Below are 19,613 nucleotides of genomic sequence, written 5' to 3'. Positions count from 1 at the left end.
AAATGGTGGTTTAATTATTACTATCACAGACTTTGGTTTTGTAAGGGGTGAAGATGCTGGGGGAGTCCTACACCAACTCAGAGGATGTCTGTCCTTTGAGACAGTGAAAGAATGGAATCATAGGGAGTGGGAGAGGAAGATATATTCTTTTTTTTAAAGATTTTATTTTTTTATTTGACAGACAGAGATCACAGGTAGGCAGAGAGGCAGGCAGAGAGAGAGGAAGGGAAGCAGGCCCGTGCTGAGCAGAGAACCCTGATGTGGGGCTGGATCCCAGGACCCTGAGACCCTGGGACCATGACCCGAGCTGAAGGCGGAGGCTTTAACCCACTGAGCCACCCAGGCGCCCCTAAATTTCTTTTTTTTTTTTTTTTTAAGATTTTATTTATTTATTTGACAGAGATCACAAGTAGGCAGAGAGGCAGGCAGAGAGAGAGGGGGAAGCAGGCTGCCCGCTGAACAGAGAGCCCGACATGGGACTCGATCCCAGGACCCTGGGACCATGACCTGAGCCAAAGGCAGAGGCTTTAACCCACTGAGCTACCCAGGTGCCCCTGAGAAAGATATATTCTTTATATAAATCTGATTTTGCTTCATTCATTTACACCTAGCCTGGTTACAGCTGAAAAGTTGTATGTTCAATGCATTGGTAGTTATTACTTTATGGTTTCATGTCTACATTTCCTCATGAACAACTGAAAGGAAGAAGAGCAAAAGAAGTGAGATGTAAGTAAAGACCTTGGAAATAGGTGCAACAATAGTTATGGCACCTAGAAAGGAAATAATTGAAGTTTGATGCATATTAGGTTGAACTATATGAAATTGCTGAGATTCAACAGTTTCTGACTTGCAAAACATGGCATTTCATATAGTTCAACCTGATGGTTTTATTCTTCTTTGATTGCCTTGATTTTTTGATAGGCTTCTTTTCAAATTTGGTCCCAAACACACTACACAGGAAACAACATAAAACATATTTAGTTGCAGATATCAAATGTTTGAGAAAAAGCAGTTCTGGTTTATAACAAGTCATTTTAATTTATAAAATTTAAATGAGGGACACCTGGGTGTCTCAACTGGTTAAGTATCTGACTTTGGCTCAGGTCATGATCTCAGGGTCCTGGGATTGAGTCCTGAATCCAGCTCTGCAGGGAGCGTTGAGTCTGCTTGTCCCTCCCCCCCACTCATGCTCTCCCTCTCTCAAATGGATAAATAAGAAAAAAAATCTAAAAAAAAATTCCAAGTGATACAGAATATTCCAAGATGTGGTGTATAGCAGGTGCTGGCAGTACCTCGTCCACATCCTTTGTGTTTTATTGCTTATTTAGAAGGAAACCGCCTACTTCCAGCCATCAGTATCTGCTCTCTGCTTAAGGACTCTGTGGGAGTTTAGGGAATTTCTCTGCAGGGCAGCCTGGGAGTGCCCCTGAACCAGTGACTGACAGGAGTTGGTGTAGGGCTACTTCAGCTCTCTCCCTCTTGAGTGCCATAATTCAACATTGTTTCCCAGAGTTTTCTCTGAAGTTAAGCACCATAGTAGTAGCAGGCTTGATAATTCTTGGATTTTTCCCTGAATTTTTTCACCTCTTGCTAGTATTTCTGTACTTTACAAATAAACTACTTGCATTTGAATCTTTTCCTCAGGGATATGAGGAGGTGGAGTGGATGTTATATTGATAAGAGAACAAGTGAGTTAAAAAACAGTATGTACTATATGATATTAGTTTTTTGAAAGAAACACTGAGAAGTTACACTGGAAATATTAAGTAACTACCCCCTCCCCCCACCATGGTGGGATTGAAGGTAATAAAAAATTTTGTGTGTGTGCATTCCTATTTGTAGATTGACTTTTCAGCATGAGTTTGTGGTTTTTTGTTTTTTGTTTTTTTTTGTAATCTGGATGGAGAGAGAAATAAATGCGATATAATATCATAGTTTGGAAGGCAGTTTGTGATTAGGGTAGAGTGGTAGGGAAGGCTTAAAGGAGTATGGCAGAGAGTGGCGGATTGGTATGGTGCAGAAAAGGCAAAAGGGTACAGGAATAACTGGGAAGTTAGAAAGCCAGTGTCTGTAAAGTGATACGTACTTTAAGTTACTTGTCTGTAAATTTTATTATTTTATGTTTGTGGCAAATTGTGAACCTGGAAAGACTAGCAGACATTACAAAAACAAAAAACCCCCAAACTTGAAAGTATGGTAGGATTGTCATTTATGTCTCCTTTCTCACTATTATTCTTCTCTTTAACATATTATTAAAATATAAGCACTATTAAATATGACCAAAGGAAATATCTATTTATTTATTTATAAATATTCACTTATTTATTTTAGAGAGAGAGAGCTCACGCTCTGGTGGGGGGGTGGTGGAGGAAAGGGGCAGAGGGAGAGGAAGATAAGCAACAAGCAGACTTTCCACCGAACAAGGAGTCCAACACGGGGCTCGATTCCAGGACCCTGAGATCATGACCTGAGCCAAAATGAAGAACTGGACAATTAACCAACTGAACAATCCAGGCACCCACCGAAGGGCATATTTAGATAATTTATTTACATGTCATCTTTTTAAAATTTGATCAGAAAGGTCACCTAAGGTAATGTTTTCTTTAGCAGTATTAACAGAGAACTGTTGAGAAATAGGCAAGGAGAATGGTTGAATTTTAAAATAATTTTATTGTCAAGAAATAGGAAAGAAAAAAGAAAATGAATGACAACTTTTTATCATTGTAACACAATTATGACTTGTTTTTTTGTCTTTCAAGTTACATGTATACATGCATCTTTTAACTAGTTGCAATCATTAGCATGCTGATTTTGGTTTTTGATATTTTCACTTGGTATTTTCATCTTGTATTGTACATGTAGATTAACATTATTGTTTGCCAGTTTTGTAGCATTTAATTGGGTTGATGTGTCCAGATCTTCATGCTGGGTGTTAATAGATTGTTTCTACTACTAATGGAGTGATGTTCATCATATTCTATTTTACTTAATTAGGATTAATTACTAGTAGTACTACTGGGTTTTTATGGCTGTTAACTGTTACATGTAATTCCTGTATTATAGTTCCTAAAAGATTTACCAACTTACAGACAACTAACAATTGGTTGGTTGAGTAAATTCATTTATTCAGCCATCACTCAGTTTCTGCTGTGTGCCAGTTAATGTTTTAGGTGCTGAAGGAATGTGCCAGGTTCACTAGATTCTAGCCTGGCCCATGAATTTATAAGGATTTCCATTTTGTACTTTTCCTTTATAGCTAGTCTGTGATTTGATTAGTGTAATATTGGTTTAATTTTCAGCAGTTATTGAGTTTGGTAATATTTCAGCTCTTTTACAGAAACAGAGCATTTTTATTTTAATAAATTGCCTTGTCTACAGCAGAAATTGTTAATTTACCCAGTTCATTTTAATAATTAGTTAAGGACTTAAGTAAGAAATATTTAATGCACTATGTGTAGAAAAAGTCAGAATGTTAAATTACCTCCTTAATAATGTAAAACAAACCTAGAGCAATTTAATATACTGGGTAGCATTTTAAGCCATGACAAAATAGATTATAGACTACAGCAGGAATCCAATTACTATAGAATGTTTTAGGCCAGTAAACCAGCAGACTTGTACTACAATTTATAGTACAAGGGAATGCTTTGTCTAGTTTGTCAAACACTCCATTTCTTACTAGTTGCTTACAGAAAAGCCCAGCAGGCGTACTTAAAATAGTCCTTTCTCTATAAAGAAACCACTTCTTTGTCATTAGGACACATAAAGAGGGGTGGAGGGAGATTATATTAATTATTTAAAGAAAGGTCATTTAATCTATTGATTTTTGAAATGAATTAATACTTTTTTTGGTCATCTTAATTGTAAAATGTATTACATAAAGTGGTCTCTGATATGAGGGTCATTGGAGATCTTTGTAAGGAATAGTTAGATGAAATGTGAAAAATTGATTTAAATTTTAAATCGTTTAAATAATAGTTTCTTTCTTTCTTTCTTTCTTTCTTTCTTTCTTTCTTTCTTTCTTTCTTTCTTTCTTTCTTAAGTAAGCTCTAGACCTAACTCTGAGATCAAGAGTCACAGGTTCTCCTGACAGAGAACTAGGCATCCCTAGATAGTTTCTTTAAAGGAACAGTTTAAACTTACATTAGATTTTAGAAGATAGTTTCATTTTACTTTATTAGTTTAGACCCTTAAACAGGAACAGTTTCAAATTTTAAAATAAAATTTATTAGTCTATACATTTTAAAAATTTACATATTTATTTGAGAGCGAGAGATGCAGTATAAGCAGGGTGAGAAGCAGAGGGAGAGGGAGAAGCTGACTCCTTGCTGAGCAGGACTCTGAGATCATGACCTCAGCCACAGGCAGACGCTTCACAGACTAAACCATCCAGGTGCCCTGATATATATATATATATATATTTTAAACTGGGGGATTGAGAATGTGAGGTTAAATAGAATATTTTAACTTCTTTCTTTTTTTTTTTTTTTTTTAAAGATTATTTATTTATTTATTTGACAGGGAGAAAGATAGCGAGAGAAGGAACACAAGCAGTGGAAGTGGGAGAGGGAGAAGCAGGCTTCCTGCCAAGCTGGGAGCCTGATGTGGGGCTTGATCCCAGGACCCTAGGATTATGACCTGAGCCGAAGGCAGACGCTTAGCATCTGAGCCACCCAGGCGCCCTGGAATATTTTAACTTCTTAATAATAGTTGAGAAAAGGTCATTAAAAATAAATGTAATGTGTATGTATAGATGAAAAAATGTTTAGAAGGATGGAAGGGCTCTAAAGTATAGTATTTAAGAATATAGACTTTGAAAGCCTATGCTTAGATTTGAATTGTTCCTGTTTCTGCCACTTACCAGCTTTGGGATCTTACACATATCAGGCAGCCCTGTGTATGAAGTCTTTATCTGCAGAATGGGATGCTAGTGGTATCTTAACTCATAAGGCTATTTCAAGAATTAAATGAGGATCATTGCATACTAAGTTTTAAATTAATTTTTCATACTTTTTCTAGCTCAATAAATGGTCAGTATTATATATATTAGCAATTTAATATTAAACAACTTTTAATATTATTTTGACCAATTATTTTTGACCACAGTATTTTCAATGGCTAATCTCTTGGTAGTACAGTTTAGGCTAGTCACTTTATTTGTATTTCTTTGTATCTTTTAAAAACTTACTTTCACATTCAGAAAAAAATAAAACTATTTTTACGTAGAGAATTTAGAAAGAGTTCAATCCTTTACTCTTCATGAAAATGAGAATTATGAGAAAACTTCTTTATGTCTCTGTACTGTCATTGAATATATTGAAATTACAAGGAAAGACCCTAAATTAGCTTTTGAAGTTCTAGGGAGTTACTGTATATAAATAATATAAGAAGTGTCTTTATAGTTTTAAAAATTAATTAATTAGCTTTATGACATTCAATATTCAGTTACTCTTTTTTTAGTGTATTATTTTTTAAAGATTTTGTTTATTAGAGAGAGAGCGTGCACAAGTGGGGGAGGGAAAGGGGCAAGCAGATGGTGCTGAGCAGGGAGCTCCATGTGAAGCTCAGTCTCATGACCCTGAGATCATGACCTGAACCGAAATCAAGAGTTGGACACCCAACTGACTGAGCCAGCCAGGCGCCCCTCAATATTCAGTTATTCTTGATTCACTAAAGTTCATTTTTTGTAATCTTCCGTGGCATGTTCTATTAGAACATTAGAATGAAGAAGGGCTCTGAGTTGTCAAAATTATAAATTTTGTTTGGTTTTTAAAGTTTTTTAAAAACCAGTCATGCTACATGATAAAGTTTAGTTTTTAGAGGATTGTAAATAGAAGAAATGTTTTTTTGGGGAACCTGGATGGCTCAATCAGTTAGGCATCTTCCTACTGTTAAGGTCATGATCCCAGGACTGATCCTGGATGGATCCAGGATCCAGCCAGCTTTGCATCATCTGGCTTCCCTGCTTGGCAGGGAGCCTGCTTCTCCCTCTCCTTCTGTCCCTCCCCCCTGCTTCTACTCACTTGTTCTCCCTCTCTCTCAAGTAAATAAATTTTTAAAAATCTTTTTTTAAAAAAAAGAAGTGTTCTTTTATTAGAGTAGGATTTCTAAATAAACATTAAAATAGGAAATATGTTAAAATAAACAAGTATTAATATGCCAAAATAGGAAGCTTTCCTAGTTTCCTCTGATACCCATTGTTTATGGTTATAAAATAACATACTCCCTGAATTATACTGCAGTGGGAAAGATTTTAAAGGAATCTCTGTTACCTTCCTCCAAACCTTTAGAATAGAAAAGCGGGTGGAGATGGAGATGCTTTTTTTCTGCTGTAAGCTATTTGGAACCCCCCCCCCCTTTTTATTTAAGATTTTATTTTTAAGTAATCCCTACATCCAATATGGGGCTCAAACTTAACAACACTGAGGTCAAGAGTTGCATACTCAACCAACTGAGCCATCCAGGCACCCCTGGAAATCCTTAATACTCTGTTTGAAAGTGGTAATGGAGATTTACTTAAACTTGCTTATATAACTAACTAAATCTCCCCAATGAGACGAAACGAGAGAAAAAAAAAATCTGTCCATATGAGAGTTTGTTTAATCGATGATTTATAAGGCAGGAATCAGAAAATATCACCTTATAATTTCTTTTTTTTTTTTTTAAAGGTCCTGGGAGCCTTGCTGCTACAAATAAGACTGAATTGGGAGTGCCAGAACCATCTTCTCTAAGCCCTAGCCCTGTGAAAAAAAATAGCTCAATTAACTGGTCTTTCCCAGATAAAATAAAATCTCCACGAACTGTGAGGAAACTTTCTATGAAAATGAAAAGGTTGCCAGAACTTAGCCGAAAGCTGAGCGTTAGAGGAACTTTGAATCACACGAACAGTCCAGATAATACCCCTTCTCTGTCTAAATGTAACTGTCAGGAAATTCATCATACTGATATTCTCCCTTCTGGGAACACAACCACAGCTGCGAAGAGGAATGTTATAAGTCTGTACCACTTGGATACCAGCGTATCTTCTCAGCACAGCTACCAGAAGAAAACATTTATGAGTTCTAAGTATTCTTGTAAAGGCGGTTATCTCAGTGATGGAGATTCACCTGAACTTATAACTAAAGCTATCAAACATGGATCTGAAAACAAATTTGGAAAGGGAAAAGAAATAACTCCAAACAGTTGTAGCAAGAGTGAAATAGACATTGATGCTTTTAGACATTATAGTTTTTCTGACCAACCTAAATGTTCACAGTACATATCTGGGCTCATGAGTGTGCATTTCTATGGTGCTGAGGATTTAAAACCACCTCGGATAGATTCAAAAGATGTCTTCTGTGCAATTCAGGTAGATTCAGTAAACAAAGCAAGAACCGCTTTGCTCACGTGTCGGACAACATTTTTAGACATGGATCATACTTTCAACATAGAAATTGAAAATGCACAGCATTTGAAATTAGTAGTATTCAGTTGGGAACCGACTCCAAGAAAAAATCGAGTGTGTTGTCATGGAACTGTTGTTCTCCCCACTTTATTCAGAGTGACAAAGACACATCAGTTGGCTGTCAAACTTGAGCCCCGAGGTCTTATTTATGTGAAAGTGACTCTTCTGGAACAGTGGGAGAATTCTCTTCATGGGATGGATATAAATCGAGAACCAGTAATATTTGGTGTTGATATTCGAAAAGTTGTAGAGAAAGAAAATATAGGGCTGATGGTGCCACTCCTGATACAAAAATGTATTATGGAAATTGAGAAGAGAGGCTGTCAGGTATTATTTCACTCTTTCTCTACTACCTCCTTATCAATTTATTTACCTTAATTAATTAGATTTATAGTAAGTCTTCAGGGAAGGAATTCAAGGTGAGGTTAAAAGAAATCCAATTTAGACATTTTCTCATTCCTGTTTTTAAATTTTTATTCCATGACTGTTTAGCATATAATTCATACTTTCACCTGTGTTGTCAGTGAGCAACTGAGAACATGCTAGATCGTTCCACAGTTTCAAGTTCTGAGGCAGAGCTATTTAGGCCTTACACCTCTGTATCAGGATTGCTTTACAATGGCATTCCTAGGAAAAGCCAGAGCTGATAAGATAGCCAAAGACTGATTCATTTAAGGAATACTTCTGCCTGGTTTGACATTCTCATGGCACAGAGTTCCAACAGTGAATCTTAAAACCCCACTTTGCACCTAAAACTAACTCCCCGCCCTTATTCTCTCCTCTCCCTCGTCTCACCCTTCAGGATGCACAAGCTTGTCTGTCTCTGAACTTTGGGATAGCATGGAGGATGAAGAGAGGTCCTATTAATAACATTTCTCATTCCCATTTCCTTTTAAATAAGAAGGTTAAATAAATAAATAAGAAGGTAAAAGCAGCCCATTAAAACAGACAAAAACCCTGGCATTACACGTAATCAGATCTGTAATATTAACCAGTTTACTAGACCTTATCTTTCTTTATTTTCATGAATACATGTGGACTATGACAACGAAAAACAGCATATCACTGAGGGTATTATTCTGAGGTACAAGTAATTGCTTAAATTCAAAAATTAAGTCTAATGTCAGTATTTCTGAGGTATTTCTGCTTTAGGGCTATCAGAATTTATGACATTGATTGAAAGCATCAAGGGTAAATATCACCAAGTCTGAACTATGATTTCTTTATATAAGAAAAGATTTAAAAATCACTCTCCCTGGACCTGATGTGGAAACTACGGAAACAGTGTAAGTGAGTTAGTGAGGTTTTGTATAAAAGATGCAGGAAACAGGTACTGGTTTCTCCTCCATTATTAATTAGCTGGGTGACGTTGGGCAAGTCAGTTAATCTCTGTGGGTCTTATTTGCTGATTATCTATAAAAACAGATGATGCAGCTTTCTGAAGGTAAGAGGTAGGAGGGACATCTGATCTTTTGAAACCTGTTCTTAGATATATTATTCAGATTGAGTTTATGTTGTCTATATGAGATTGAAGCCTTTAGTTTCCAATATAACTTTTGGTCTGGTTACTTTTTCTTAAGGTTCTCTGTTTTTCTCCCACAACTTTTTTTTTTTTTTGGCTAGCATGTAGAGAGATGTAGAGGGGTCAGAGATTAGGGGGACTGTGAAGCTAATTATTAAACAGAAACTTTCACAATTGAGTATTAAAACAAGTAGCTCAAATAGCACTGTACTTCTGCACTCTTTTCTGAAGTATTTTATAAAGAATGGATATATGACTGTTGTAACTTTTTTAAATACTAAGAAAACATTTTTAGCAATGCTTTTTATTTCTATACTTTAAGTTTAGAAATAGTTATTTTAATGAGGAATAATTTCCTGTGATGGGGCACCTGAGTATCTCAGTTGGTTAAGCATCTGCCTTCAGGTCAGGTTCTGCTCTGAGTCCTGGGATCCAGTCCTGCATTGGTCTCCCTGCTCAGTGGGGAGTCCCCTTTGCCCTCTCCTTCCCCCTGCTTCTGCTCTCTCTCTCAAATAAATAGATAAACTCTTTAAAAATAGTGTATTAAAAAAAAGAATTACCTGTGAACTAAAAAGTAAAATTTAAAGTAGTGCATTTGGAACTGCAGTTTTTATTTTATTTTATTTTTTTTAAATATTTTATTTATTTATTTGACAGAGATCACTAGTAGGCAGAGAGGCAGAGAGAGAGGAGGAAGCAGGCTGAGAGCCCGATGTGGGGCTCGATCCCAGGACCCTGGGATCACCACCTGAGCCGAAGGCAGAGGCTTTAACCCACTGAGCCATCCAGGTGCCCCTGGAACTGCAGTTTTTAAACACTTTGTTTGGTTTTGTTTCTTTTGCTCCCCGCCAGCCCCAACATACACAGAAAGAGGCTTATTGTGTCTGTTATTTTATGGACTTGCACACGGCTTAGATTTTGTTTACCTTTTTAGTCAGTAATTATTCTTGTTTTTGTTACCATGAACATGAGGTTTCAACAGTCATACAAGAGTAGTTTGTGGCATCTTGCAAATGCTTTGACGACTACTACCACCTACCCCCCTGCTTCCAATGGGAAAAACTATGGTGGAAATCATACTCATGGTTGATCCAGTACAGATTCTCTATAGAGATATCAACCATGTACTTCAAGTGTTTGATTCAAGAAGTCAGCATCTGAAGTTGGGTATCCTTTCCTTGAAATATATATGTTAGATTTCTATCTTCCTTTTATTCACCTTTTGGAATAGCATGTTCCCTTAATTTTTTACTACTGAAATATTGCTTTCTTCAATTGATTCTATGTTCATCTCGTTCTCAGGTTGAAGGGGATATATCCTTATTAGGGAATTTTGTGACACTTAAGTGTGCCCACACCAGAAGGGTCTATTCAAGTTAGTTTCTTCTAATGTGATAACATTTTAATATTTTAGTTTTATTTCCTGGGTTATCTATGGTTCTGCCATGTCTTGTGAGATGTGACCAGTGTAGGACATGGATAAGAGTAGGAAATTTACTTCTCAGTACGTTCCTTAGTTTCCCATACTACGTTGATCCTTTTGAATGTAGCACCACCTTGCATTACCTTCTCTTAAAAACAGTTTCAGGTTCCTGGGGTGCCTGGGTGGCCCAATCAGTTAACCATCGGACTGTTGAGTTAGGCTCAGGTCATGATCTCTAGGGTCATGAGATCAAGCTTCATGCTGGGCTCTGCACTCAGCGGGGAGTTGGCTTCCCTCCTCCCTCTCCCTTTGTCCTTGGCCTTGCTCACATGCACACACTCTCTCTCAAATAAATAAACAAAACAAAACAAAACAAAAATCTTGTAGGTTCCTTACTGTCTTCCAAAAATTTTTAATAGCTTATCATCTCCAATATTTTGGGTAACATTTCTTTGTATCTATGAGTGACACTTTCCTATATCAAGACCCACCTTCTGTATTCTACCAGTTATGTAATGACTTGGAGAGGTTTGTGTCACAAGTGCACCTGGAAATTTCATTTGTGTACGCCTTCTCCTAGATTGTTTATAAGATCTTAAAGTGATTCCTAGTTCATATCCTTGAGGATCTTCATTGTTTATTTTTACTTTATTTCTGTCTCGAAATAATGTCTTTATAACTTCCTTCAATTCAAAGTGATTCAGCTTCCTAAATAGTGTTTTATGTGGAGGTATAGTTAATAATCACTTATTTTCTTGAAGGGTTTTTTTTTTTTAATTTGTTTTTTGTTTTTTAAACTCTGATTGCTTCATCAGACATGTTTTCTCCTCACAGGTATCATATTGATTTCCTCTCAGTGAGTTTATAGGGAGCTTCCTGAGACTTAATATTTTATCTCCTGTATGAATGAACAGTGTTAAATCTTCTTAAAATAAATCTTTTTAGTGTAGGTTGAGGGGAGGGTGGATCTTACATATATTTTGAACTAAAAGTTTTATTTTACCTTAATATATTATTTTAATGGAATTTCCTTTATTTTTATTTATTTATTTTTTAAAAAGATTTTATTTTATTTGACAGAGAGAGATCACAAGTAGGTAGAGAGGCAGGCAGAGAGAAAGAGGTGGAAGAGCCTGATGCGGGGCTCGATCCCAGGACCCTGAGATCATGACCTGAGCCGAAGGCAGAGGCTTTAACCCACTGAGCCACCAGGCACCCCAAATTTCCTTTATTTTTAATCCGTTGACTTAGTAAGTTAAAAAAAAATTCCAAGTTTGCTTTTATTTCATCCCTAGAATATTTTATTTTTTCTGGTAAGGTAACGCAAATAGTATACTGGAATCTTATTTCAAGTATGTACTTTTTTTTGGATAAATAAACTGAGATTTAAAGAGAGTAAATAACTTGCCCCAAATCACTAAGCAGGGCGTGATAGAGTGGTCCTTTTGGAATCTAAAACTCTCGTTTAACCACTGTGCTGTATTTCTTCAGTTTAGAGCGAAAGATGTGAAAGGGCACAACCTTGGGCATAGTGGTTGAGCATATAAAACTAAAGTGAAGGGCTTGTATCTTAAGATAGATAGCACTACAGAAATCATAGTATATTATTTGGATTTAAATGAAAGAATAAAATGCTTTTATTCAACTGATGAATATAGTCTATGGTGAGATTTCGAAAGCTGAGGTATTTTTAATTAAATGTCATCAGAACATATTTGATTACCAATTTCATGTGACTTCTACATTTTGTGCTATTGTATTTTCTCTTTATCAAATTTACCCTAATATGGCCATAATTTCATTTCTAGGTGGTAGGCCTGTATCGATTGTGTGGTTCAGCAGCAGTCAAGAAAGAACTTCGAGAGGCTTTTGAGAGAGATAGCAAAGCTGTTGGTCTGTGTGAAAACCAGTACCCAGATATAAATGTAATAACAGGTAATAAATGTTTTTTATTCTTTGTTCACATTCTGGAAAGACTACATCTGTAGGAAAAGGAATTGAGATACTATTTTGTAGCCCAAATTGAATTGGGTTTTATTCTGAAGTCTTGTTTTCCTTCCTTCACAGACATTACCGTGTTATATTCTATGGGGAGGTACCAAGGTGTGGTCCCTGCCCTTAAATAGGCAACAAATATTTGGGGAATGGAGGTGGGAGTAAGACTTGCATTAAATTAGCTGTACTAGGTAGCAGAAGGAAAAGGGTACATTTTCTTCATAGAGGGATAAATAAAACACCATTACAGTTCAGTTTGATTGGAGCTTAGGTCATGTAAAGGGCATTGACTATCTGGGTAGAGAATTCAGATAGGCAGAGGGGACCCATCAAAGATTTTTGAGCAGGGTAGTGAAATCTTTAGAGATAATCTTCTAATCTGGCAACTCAATGTGATGGATTAGAATTAGAAGAAATCAGAAGACAGAAAACCAGTCAGGAAGCCTTGGCAGTGGTCCCAGCTGAAGGAGTCTCATAGCAGTAACAACAGGAAGGAACAGATTTAAAAGGATATGAAGAAAGAGAGGGCCCAGCTAAGCATGGCTTGGATACCTGGTTGGTTAGGTACCATTTGTAGAAACTAAAAAGCTGAAAGGAGAGCTACTGCTTTTGGTGGAGAAATTTAAAGAAAGATTATGAATTGGGTTTCTTTTACATTGAATTTGAGGTGCTAGTAGTAGGAGATCTATGTGAAAATATCAGGCAAAGTAGAAAGTACAGTTTAGGAGAGTAATATAATCCAATATATAGCATTGAAAATATACTTCTAACACTCCTGAGACATGGGGGTGGAAGATGGCAATGTAAGGGTCATTGACCTGTATCGCCCTCAGCGCACAAGGACGACAAGAACCCTGGTTCGGACAAGAACCCTGGTTCGGATGCATCTTCTCTCTCTTCTATTTCCGCAAGTCTACACACTTATATATGCTTACATGACCAATCAGCAAGCAGGGTACAGGAGGTAGCGAATCAGGCTGTGCACCTAAACGAACAACTTCGCTAGCAACCAATGCTGTTTACTTCCTCTTTGGGCGTTCTGCTTAGTCTCACAAGGCAATTCTAACCTGGCAACTAGCCAGGCGCCATCTTTTAATGGCGGAGGCCGCCCCGGCCAGGGGACTGCCTCCGACAGACCTGTAATTGTAATTAATGTCTTGCGATTGTCCATAAAGTTTGAAAAGATACGACCTTTGAGTCTCTCCAAACTTTGGAAGGCATGCAAAGAAAGAAAATCCAGCTAAAGAGATTGAGAGGAAAAGAGTCAGAAAGTTTGGGAAACAAAAGACAACAGAGTTTAAGGAAAGGTGTGAGGCAGTGTCATTTGATTGAGAGATTATAAGATGAGAACAGAAATAAGTCCTTTGAATTTGGCCGCTATAACATTGTTCAAAACTAGTGGATATCTTCAGGGATTATTGGCTTATAATTCTATGTTTGTTTTTGTTGTTGTTTTACTTTTTATTAGCAAAGTTTTGAAGCATATACAAAAGTAGAGAGAACACTATGATAAACCCTCTTTATCTATCACCTGGCTTCCATGATCAACACATGATCAAACCTCTCTTTTATACCCCCCATTTATTCTCCCCTAGACCTGGAGTATTTTGAAGTATATCTTGGATATCATATCCCTTCACCTATAGATGCTTTGGTATGGGGGTCTCCAGATCTTCTGGGTTATTTTGATAGTTCTCTCTTCTGTTAACTACCATTTCTTTCATGCTTTAATATTGTTTATGTATCTCTCTAATTTGATTTTTTATATCACATGCAGTTAATTGCTTAGGAGAGAATTTGAGGAAGGTGTAACTTGCACATATTAAAGAGATTTTTGTTGGTTAGAGTCCTTTAAAACTTACTTTTAGGATTGTTTCTTTTCATATAGATGAGGCTCCCAGTCTCTGAATGCTGAATGACTGTATTTTCATAATATTTAATATGTACTCTTAGATAATCAAAACTTTGATCCCAACTATTTTAAAAGAGACAACAAACCAAGCCACCTTTTCTTTCGTATACATTTTAACAAATCAGAAATACTGGATCCTTTTATTTTTGTAAAGGAAGAAAGTTTATCCTTTCTCTCTAAAAAAAAAAAAATGGATCATATCTACAAAAACGTAGAATTTTCCCCTTAATAATATGTGATTAAAATCAGCAAAGGACCCATTTTATGAATTCGTTAAAGGAAAATTTTATAAGTAGCAATTCCCAGGAAATTACACTCCATAACCCAGTGAAATGAGATTTTGCCTTGGTGAAGCATTATTTAGAAATAAAAAGGAAATAAAAAATAAAAAATAAGAATATCAAATATGTACAAATTAAAAAGGTGAATGATGTGGTTTATTTTGATTATTTGCTATGACAAGATCCTTAGAAATTTGTAGCATGTGCAGATGATATGAATAATAGATCATTGAATGAATATTAGATTTATAGCATTCTTTTCTAAAATTGAGAGTTTCCATAATTTATGAATTGGGCATTTTTTGGCTCTATTCTTTGTATTCTTGCATTTCAGGAAAGCTGGGTTTTATTTTGTTTTGTTAAGATTTATTTATTTATTAGAGAGAGAGAGAGAGAATGGATGGGGGGAAGGAGAAGTGAGGGGAGAGAGAGAATCCCAAACTGACGCCACGTTGGGTGTGGATCCCGACTCAGGGCTCTATCCCAGGACCCCAAGATCACTGCCTGAGAAAGCTGTTTTTTTTTTTTTTTTTTTTAAAAAAAAAGAACCGAGAACTATTTTCTTTCTTGATAAAGAGCAAAGGAAATGATTTAAAATTGAGAAATGTCATCGGAATTACAATAAATTATACACAGGGTCTCATTATGTCTCAGAAGAAAGGATGTTATTGATTTGGAGAATTGGCCAGTAATGATGTTGCCTAATGTGTTTGTTCCATGTAAACTCACATTTCTAAGTAAACTTTCGAATATAATTAACAGTTCAGTAGTTCTAAAAAATGAGCCATTAATAAAGCGAATAATAGAGTTTACTCACAGTTTAGTAGCTGGTTTGTCTGGAACACAGAATGAACTGTTCCAGACAAACCAGATTTTTCAAGGAAGTGCAAAATTTAAGGTATGAAATTTATTCATAGCCCTTTTTGGAGCTTATTTATCATAGGAACAATAGAAGCTATTAGAAAAGTAAAAATATTTATCATTTAGTGATTATTAGAAAAGAACATGCCTCCTGCAGAGGAAAATTTACCTGCCTTAGGTAAACTGTTTTCATATTTCAGTATTACATGATCGATATCTAAGTTCAGTACTTAAAACGTTTATTTGACCGTGACTTTTTCTGATTTTAATTATTTTTAAATTATTCATTCTTTTATTTTCCCTTAAAAGAAAACTTGGTCAGAAGTAAACCCCAAATTATCTTTCAAACATTAGTAATTTTCTTCATTTGTGCATATTAAATAATACATTTTCCCATACCATATGTATTATATGTTCTCTGATCTCTGGCACATTAACTTTCAAATTATTTCTATTTTTTTTTTTTTTTTAACCTGGATTGAACATAGACATTTAAAGGAATGCAAAACACTGAATGATCATAGATGTAACAATTGAAATATACTGAGGCAGTAACATCTGTGGAGTGTGACCAAAGTAAGTAGGAAGTTCAGAAAGAGTAAGTGAGGTAGGGTGGGTCAGATTAATGGACTTAAAAATTAATTTATAGCATTAACTTCAGGAAATGTCAGTGAGTCTATGTTCAAATCCATCTACTCTAATGTATCTTTATTATCTATAGAAGTTTCACCTGAGAAAGATTCTCGTGGTCCTGTACTTGTATTTTCAGTATTCTTATTCTGGTGAGTTAATTTTTTGTTATAGTAGGTGCTGATAGAGGATAAGGGCACTTTCTCAGGGGACAGTGTCTCACTTGGAGAATGAGTTTAATTAGATACTAATCTTCATAGTCCTGCCATTGCTTGTAGAAAAATGGTATCCATTCATCCAACCATCATATGTTGTATGTTACTATACACCAGACACTTTGCTAAGGCATTTGAAATACAACAATGTGTAAGAGATAATCCCTGTCCTCAAGAATACTAGTCTAAGGGGGAAGACAGAGTCAGAGATAGCTGATTATAATATATGAAGAGGAGCACTTAATAAATTGTGGGGAAATTAGGGAAAACTCGGTGGGAAAGGTGACTCCTCAGCTAACTTAAAGGGTGAACTGGACTTAGCCAGCGTGAGTTGGAGGAGAGCAATCTATTAGCAAAAACCTGGGAGACGGCGAGCTACATGATTTGCAGTACTTGCTTTAAAGAGAAAAGCATCAGGCAGGTAAGTGGTGAGAGATACCTGGAATGCTGTCTCAGACTGGAAACTGGAACCCAGACCTGACGATGAGGGTCATTTGGAAACAGCAGAGTTAGAACATGGTCATTTTCACTTTTCTCTCTTTCTGTCTTTCCCTTCCCTCCCTCCCTCCCTACCTCTCTCTCTTCCTTCCAACTTAGTTGGTTGAGTTTCCATGTACTAGGTTTTATAATAGTGCTTACACATTAAACACGTAGAGGCAGCTGGGAGGGCTAAAAGAAAGGTGTGGAGACAGTGATCTACGAACTCTTTGAGGTGAATATGTGTAGTTCTGTAGTGACTTTTAAAATTATTATTCCTGTATATTTAATAAAAAACAAAACTTAAAAAATTTGTTTATTTGTTTTGCAGTGCTAAAGAGTAAATAAATACTGAAAGACTATTTGCTTTGGTATTTTTCTCCAAATCAGAACCAGAGTTTTAAACTTAACACTGTACATTCCTGGGGGTACTGGTGTGATGGTGGCTATGGAAATCAAAGTAAGAAACCCAAATGAGAGGCACCTGGATGGCTCAGTTGTTAAGCCTCTGCCTTTGGCTCAGGTCATGATCCTAGTGGGATCGAGCCCCAGTGGGATCGAGCCCCACATTGGGCTTCCTGCTCAGCTGGAAGCCTGCTCTCCCTCTCTCACTCCCCCTGCTTGTGTTCCTTTTCTCGCTGTCTCTCTCTCTGTGTCAAATAAATAAATAAAATCTTAAAAAAAAAAAAAAGCCCAAAAGAGAAGGGAAGTCTATGCATGAGATTAACCAGAGTCCATTTAATCACTTATCTTTCCCTATCTAGAAATTAATTGGTTTATTTACTAAATATTTATTGAACATTTACTACACACCAGGCATTCTTCTAGGCACCAGGGACAAGTGAACAGGATGAACAGTATCTCAGTCCTTATGCATGCTTTCTAGTGGGGGAAGAGAGAATCAGTAATCAATCCAATGAATAGTGAGATCTAGTAACTTACTAGTGATAAGCAGGACATTGGGAATGATCCTGACTGGAGGTTCAGCTTTGGTAACTCCAGTGGCTAGGGGAACAGAGAAGAAAGTTAATCTAAGAAGTGCCTTTTGAGCTAAGATCTGTATGATACAGAGTTAACTATTGGAAATCTGGGGACAGAGTTCTAGTTAGAGTGATTTTGGGGTGCCTGGGTGGCTAAAGTGGGTTAAAGCCTCTGCCTTCAGCTCAGGTCATGATCTCAGGGTCCTGGGATCAAGTCCCACGTCGGGCTCTCTGCTCAGCAGGTAGCCTGCTTCCCCCTCTCTCTCTCTGCCTGCCTCTCTGCCTACTTACAATCTGTCTGTCAAATAAATAAATAAAATCTTTAAAAAAAAAAAAAGAACAGAGTGATTTTGCTACGTGAGAATCAATGAAAAAAAAAGATACTACAAATTAGTCTTTGAGAGGTAGAAGTAGTTTTGGTTATTAGAATGCTTTTTTTTTTTTTTTTTAAGTATGATGATACCTATCATTCTATCATGGAGATTAGTAGAATTTTCCTGTATAATTGGTCTTTGTGCCTGAATGAAGGTGAGAAGCATATGGTTTCATAGTATCTAACTATTACAGAGCAGCTTAAGAGATATAGCCAGAACTAGTTCTTTATTTACCTTTAATTGCCTGCATTTTCTTCAAGTACATAATAAAAAATTTACTGGTTTGCACTAAATAAATTTCTCCATGTAAAAATTTCCCAAGTTTCCCTTTAGTAGTTCCTGTGGCAATAAAGATTGTTACCACAAACTTATTATCTGAAAGTTTTTATGTCTCCAGAGTGTTTGAAATATGTTAAAAAGGCATTATAGCTTAAGATACTCCAGTCTGTTACTAAGTTTTTGAGATAAGGTCATAAAGCTAATGTCTAGATTGATGAGTAGTTACATAGTATCTGTCACAATGTAGTATAATATCTCTAATATGTATCATTTTGTGAAATCTGTTCATTATTTTTCCAGTGAACTCTTTGTCTACATATAGAAAAAGAGCTATAACTTTTACTTCATTGAACATAATATACATTGAGCATTCTCTAAGTGCTTAGTATTCATTAGTAATAATTCTCCCTTATTTACCATCAAATTATGTGTGAAGGAAGTAATCTTGAGCTGGGATTAATTTAAAATTCCACTTATATTAATGGTTGTTTAGTGTATTATATAAAGGATAATGATATTTGAAATATGTGTTTTACTAAGCTATAAAGTTATCTTTTCTGGAGATCTTTTAGGTTTTAATTTAATTTAATTGCTTTATAGGGCGAGTCTCAAACTACCAGGGCATCTTGAATTTTGTTAGAACTAACAAGTCTTGCTTTGTTAAGGAACACGTATGGAATTTTTTTTTTTTTTTTAATCATGCCCTAGAGGGTTAGTAGTGTCTTTATTTGGCAACTACAAGAAACTGCATTTTCAATAATTGTAACTCAGTTTTCCTCTTTACACCAAGTGTTGCTATTCATTGTAGATAGCTTTAGACTGTGAAACTAATGATGGTATTAAAAAAAAAAAATCCCGTGATATAACTTAAAAAATGGGAACAAACAAGACTCATGTCTATGGTATATAAATTTTTTTATTATTATCATCACTGTACATCTGACATGTATTCTTTGTTGTGATATGCCAAGCTCTTTTTATATATATCATATTTCTTTATGTATGTCAAGGAAGAAGTTTGGTCAGTAGTTTACCAACTGTTTCCAGATTGTTGTCTTTTCACTGTTGAGTAGAAACTTATGCTTTCCTGAGGAATAAAGCTCTCTTAAGGCTCCTGGCACCACCACCTGCATCTTTCCTATTTACCATAATCTACAGAACTCTTGGGCATTCCCATTTACTCAGTGAACACTTTGATATCTCACCAATGGTTATATTTC

At 36.0% G+C, this 19,613-nt stretch overlaps 1 protein-coding gene across 2 annotated transcripts in view; it reads left to right on the top strand.

The window, feature by feature from the left end:
- The window catches only part of SYDE2 (synapse defective Rho GTPase homolog 2), a 48,014-nt gene that overhangs the window by 11,038 nt on the left and 17,363 nt on the right, over nt 1–19,613 (top strand). For both annotated transcript variants that reach the window (XM_082688200.1, XM_082688201.1), the window contains exons 3-4: nt 6,669–7,771; nt 12,198–12,324. In XM_082688200.1, the coding sequence (XP_082544326.1) occupies nt 6,669–7,771; nt 12,198–12,324 (1,230 nt within the window). The remainder of the gene's footprint in view (nt 1–6,668; nt 7,772–12,197; nt 12,325–19,613) is intronic.

This window comes from Mustela nivalis, assembly GCF_964662115.1.
Source record: "Mustela nivalis genome assembly, chromosome: 10".
NCBI lineage: Eukaryota > Metazoa > Chordata > Mammalia > Carnivora > Mustelidae > Mustela > Mustela nivalis.
Note: the sequence above shows the minus strand (reverse complement) of the source record. Positions and strands in the feature narration are given on the sequence as shown.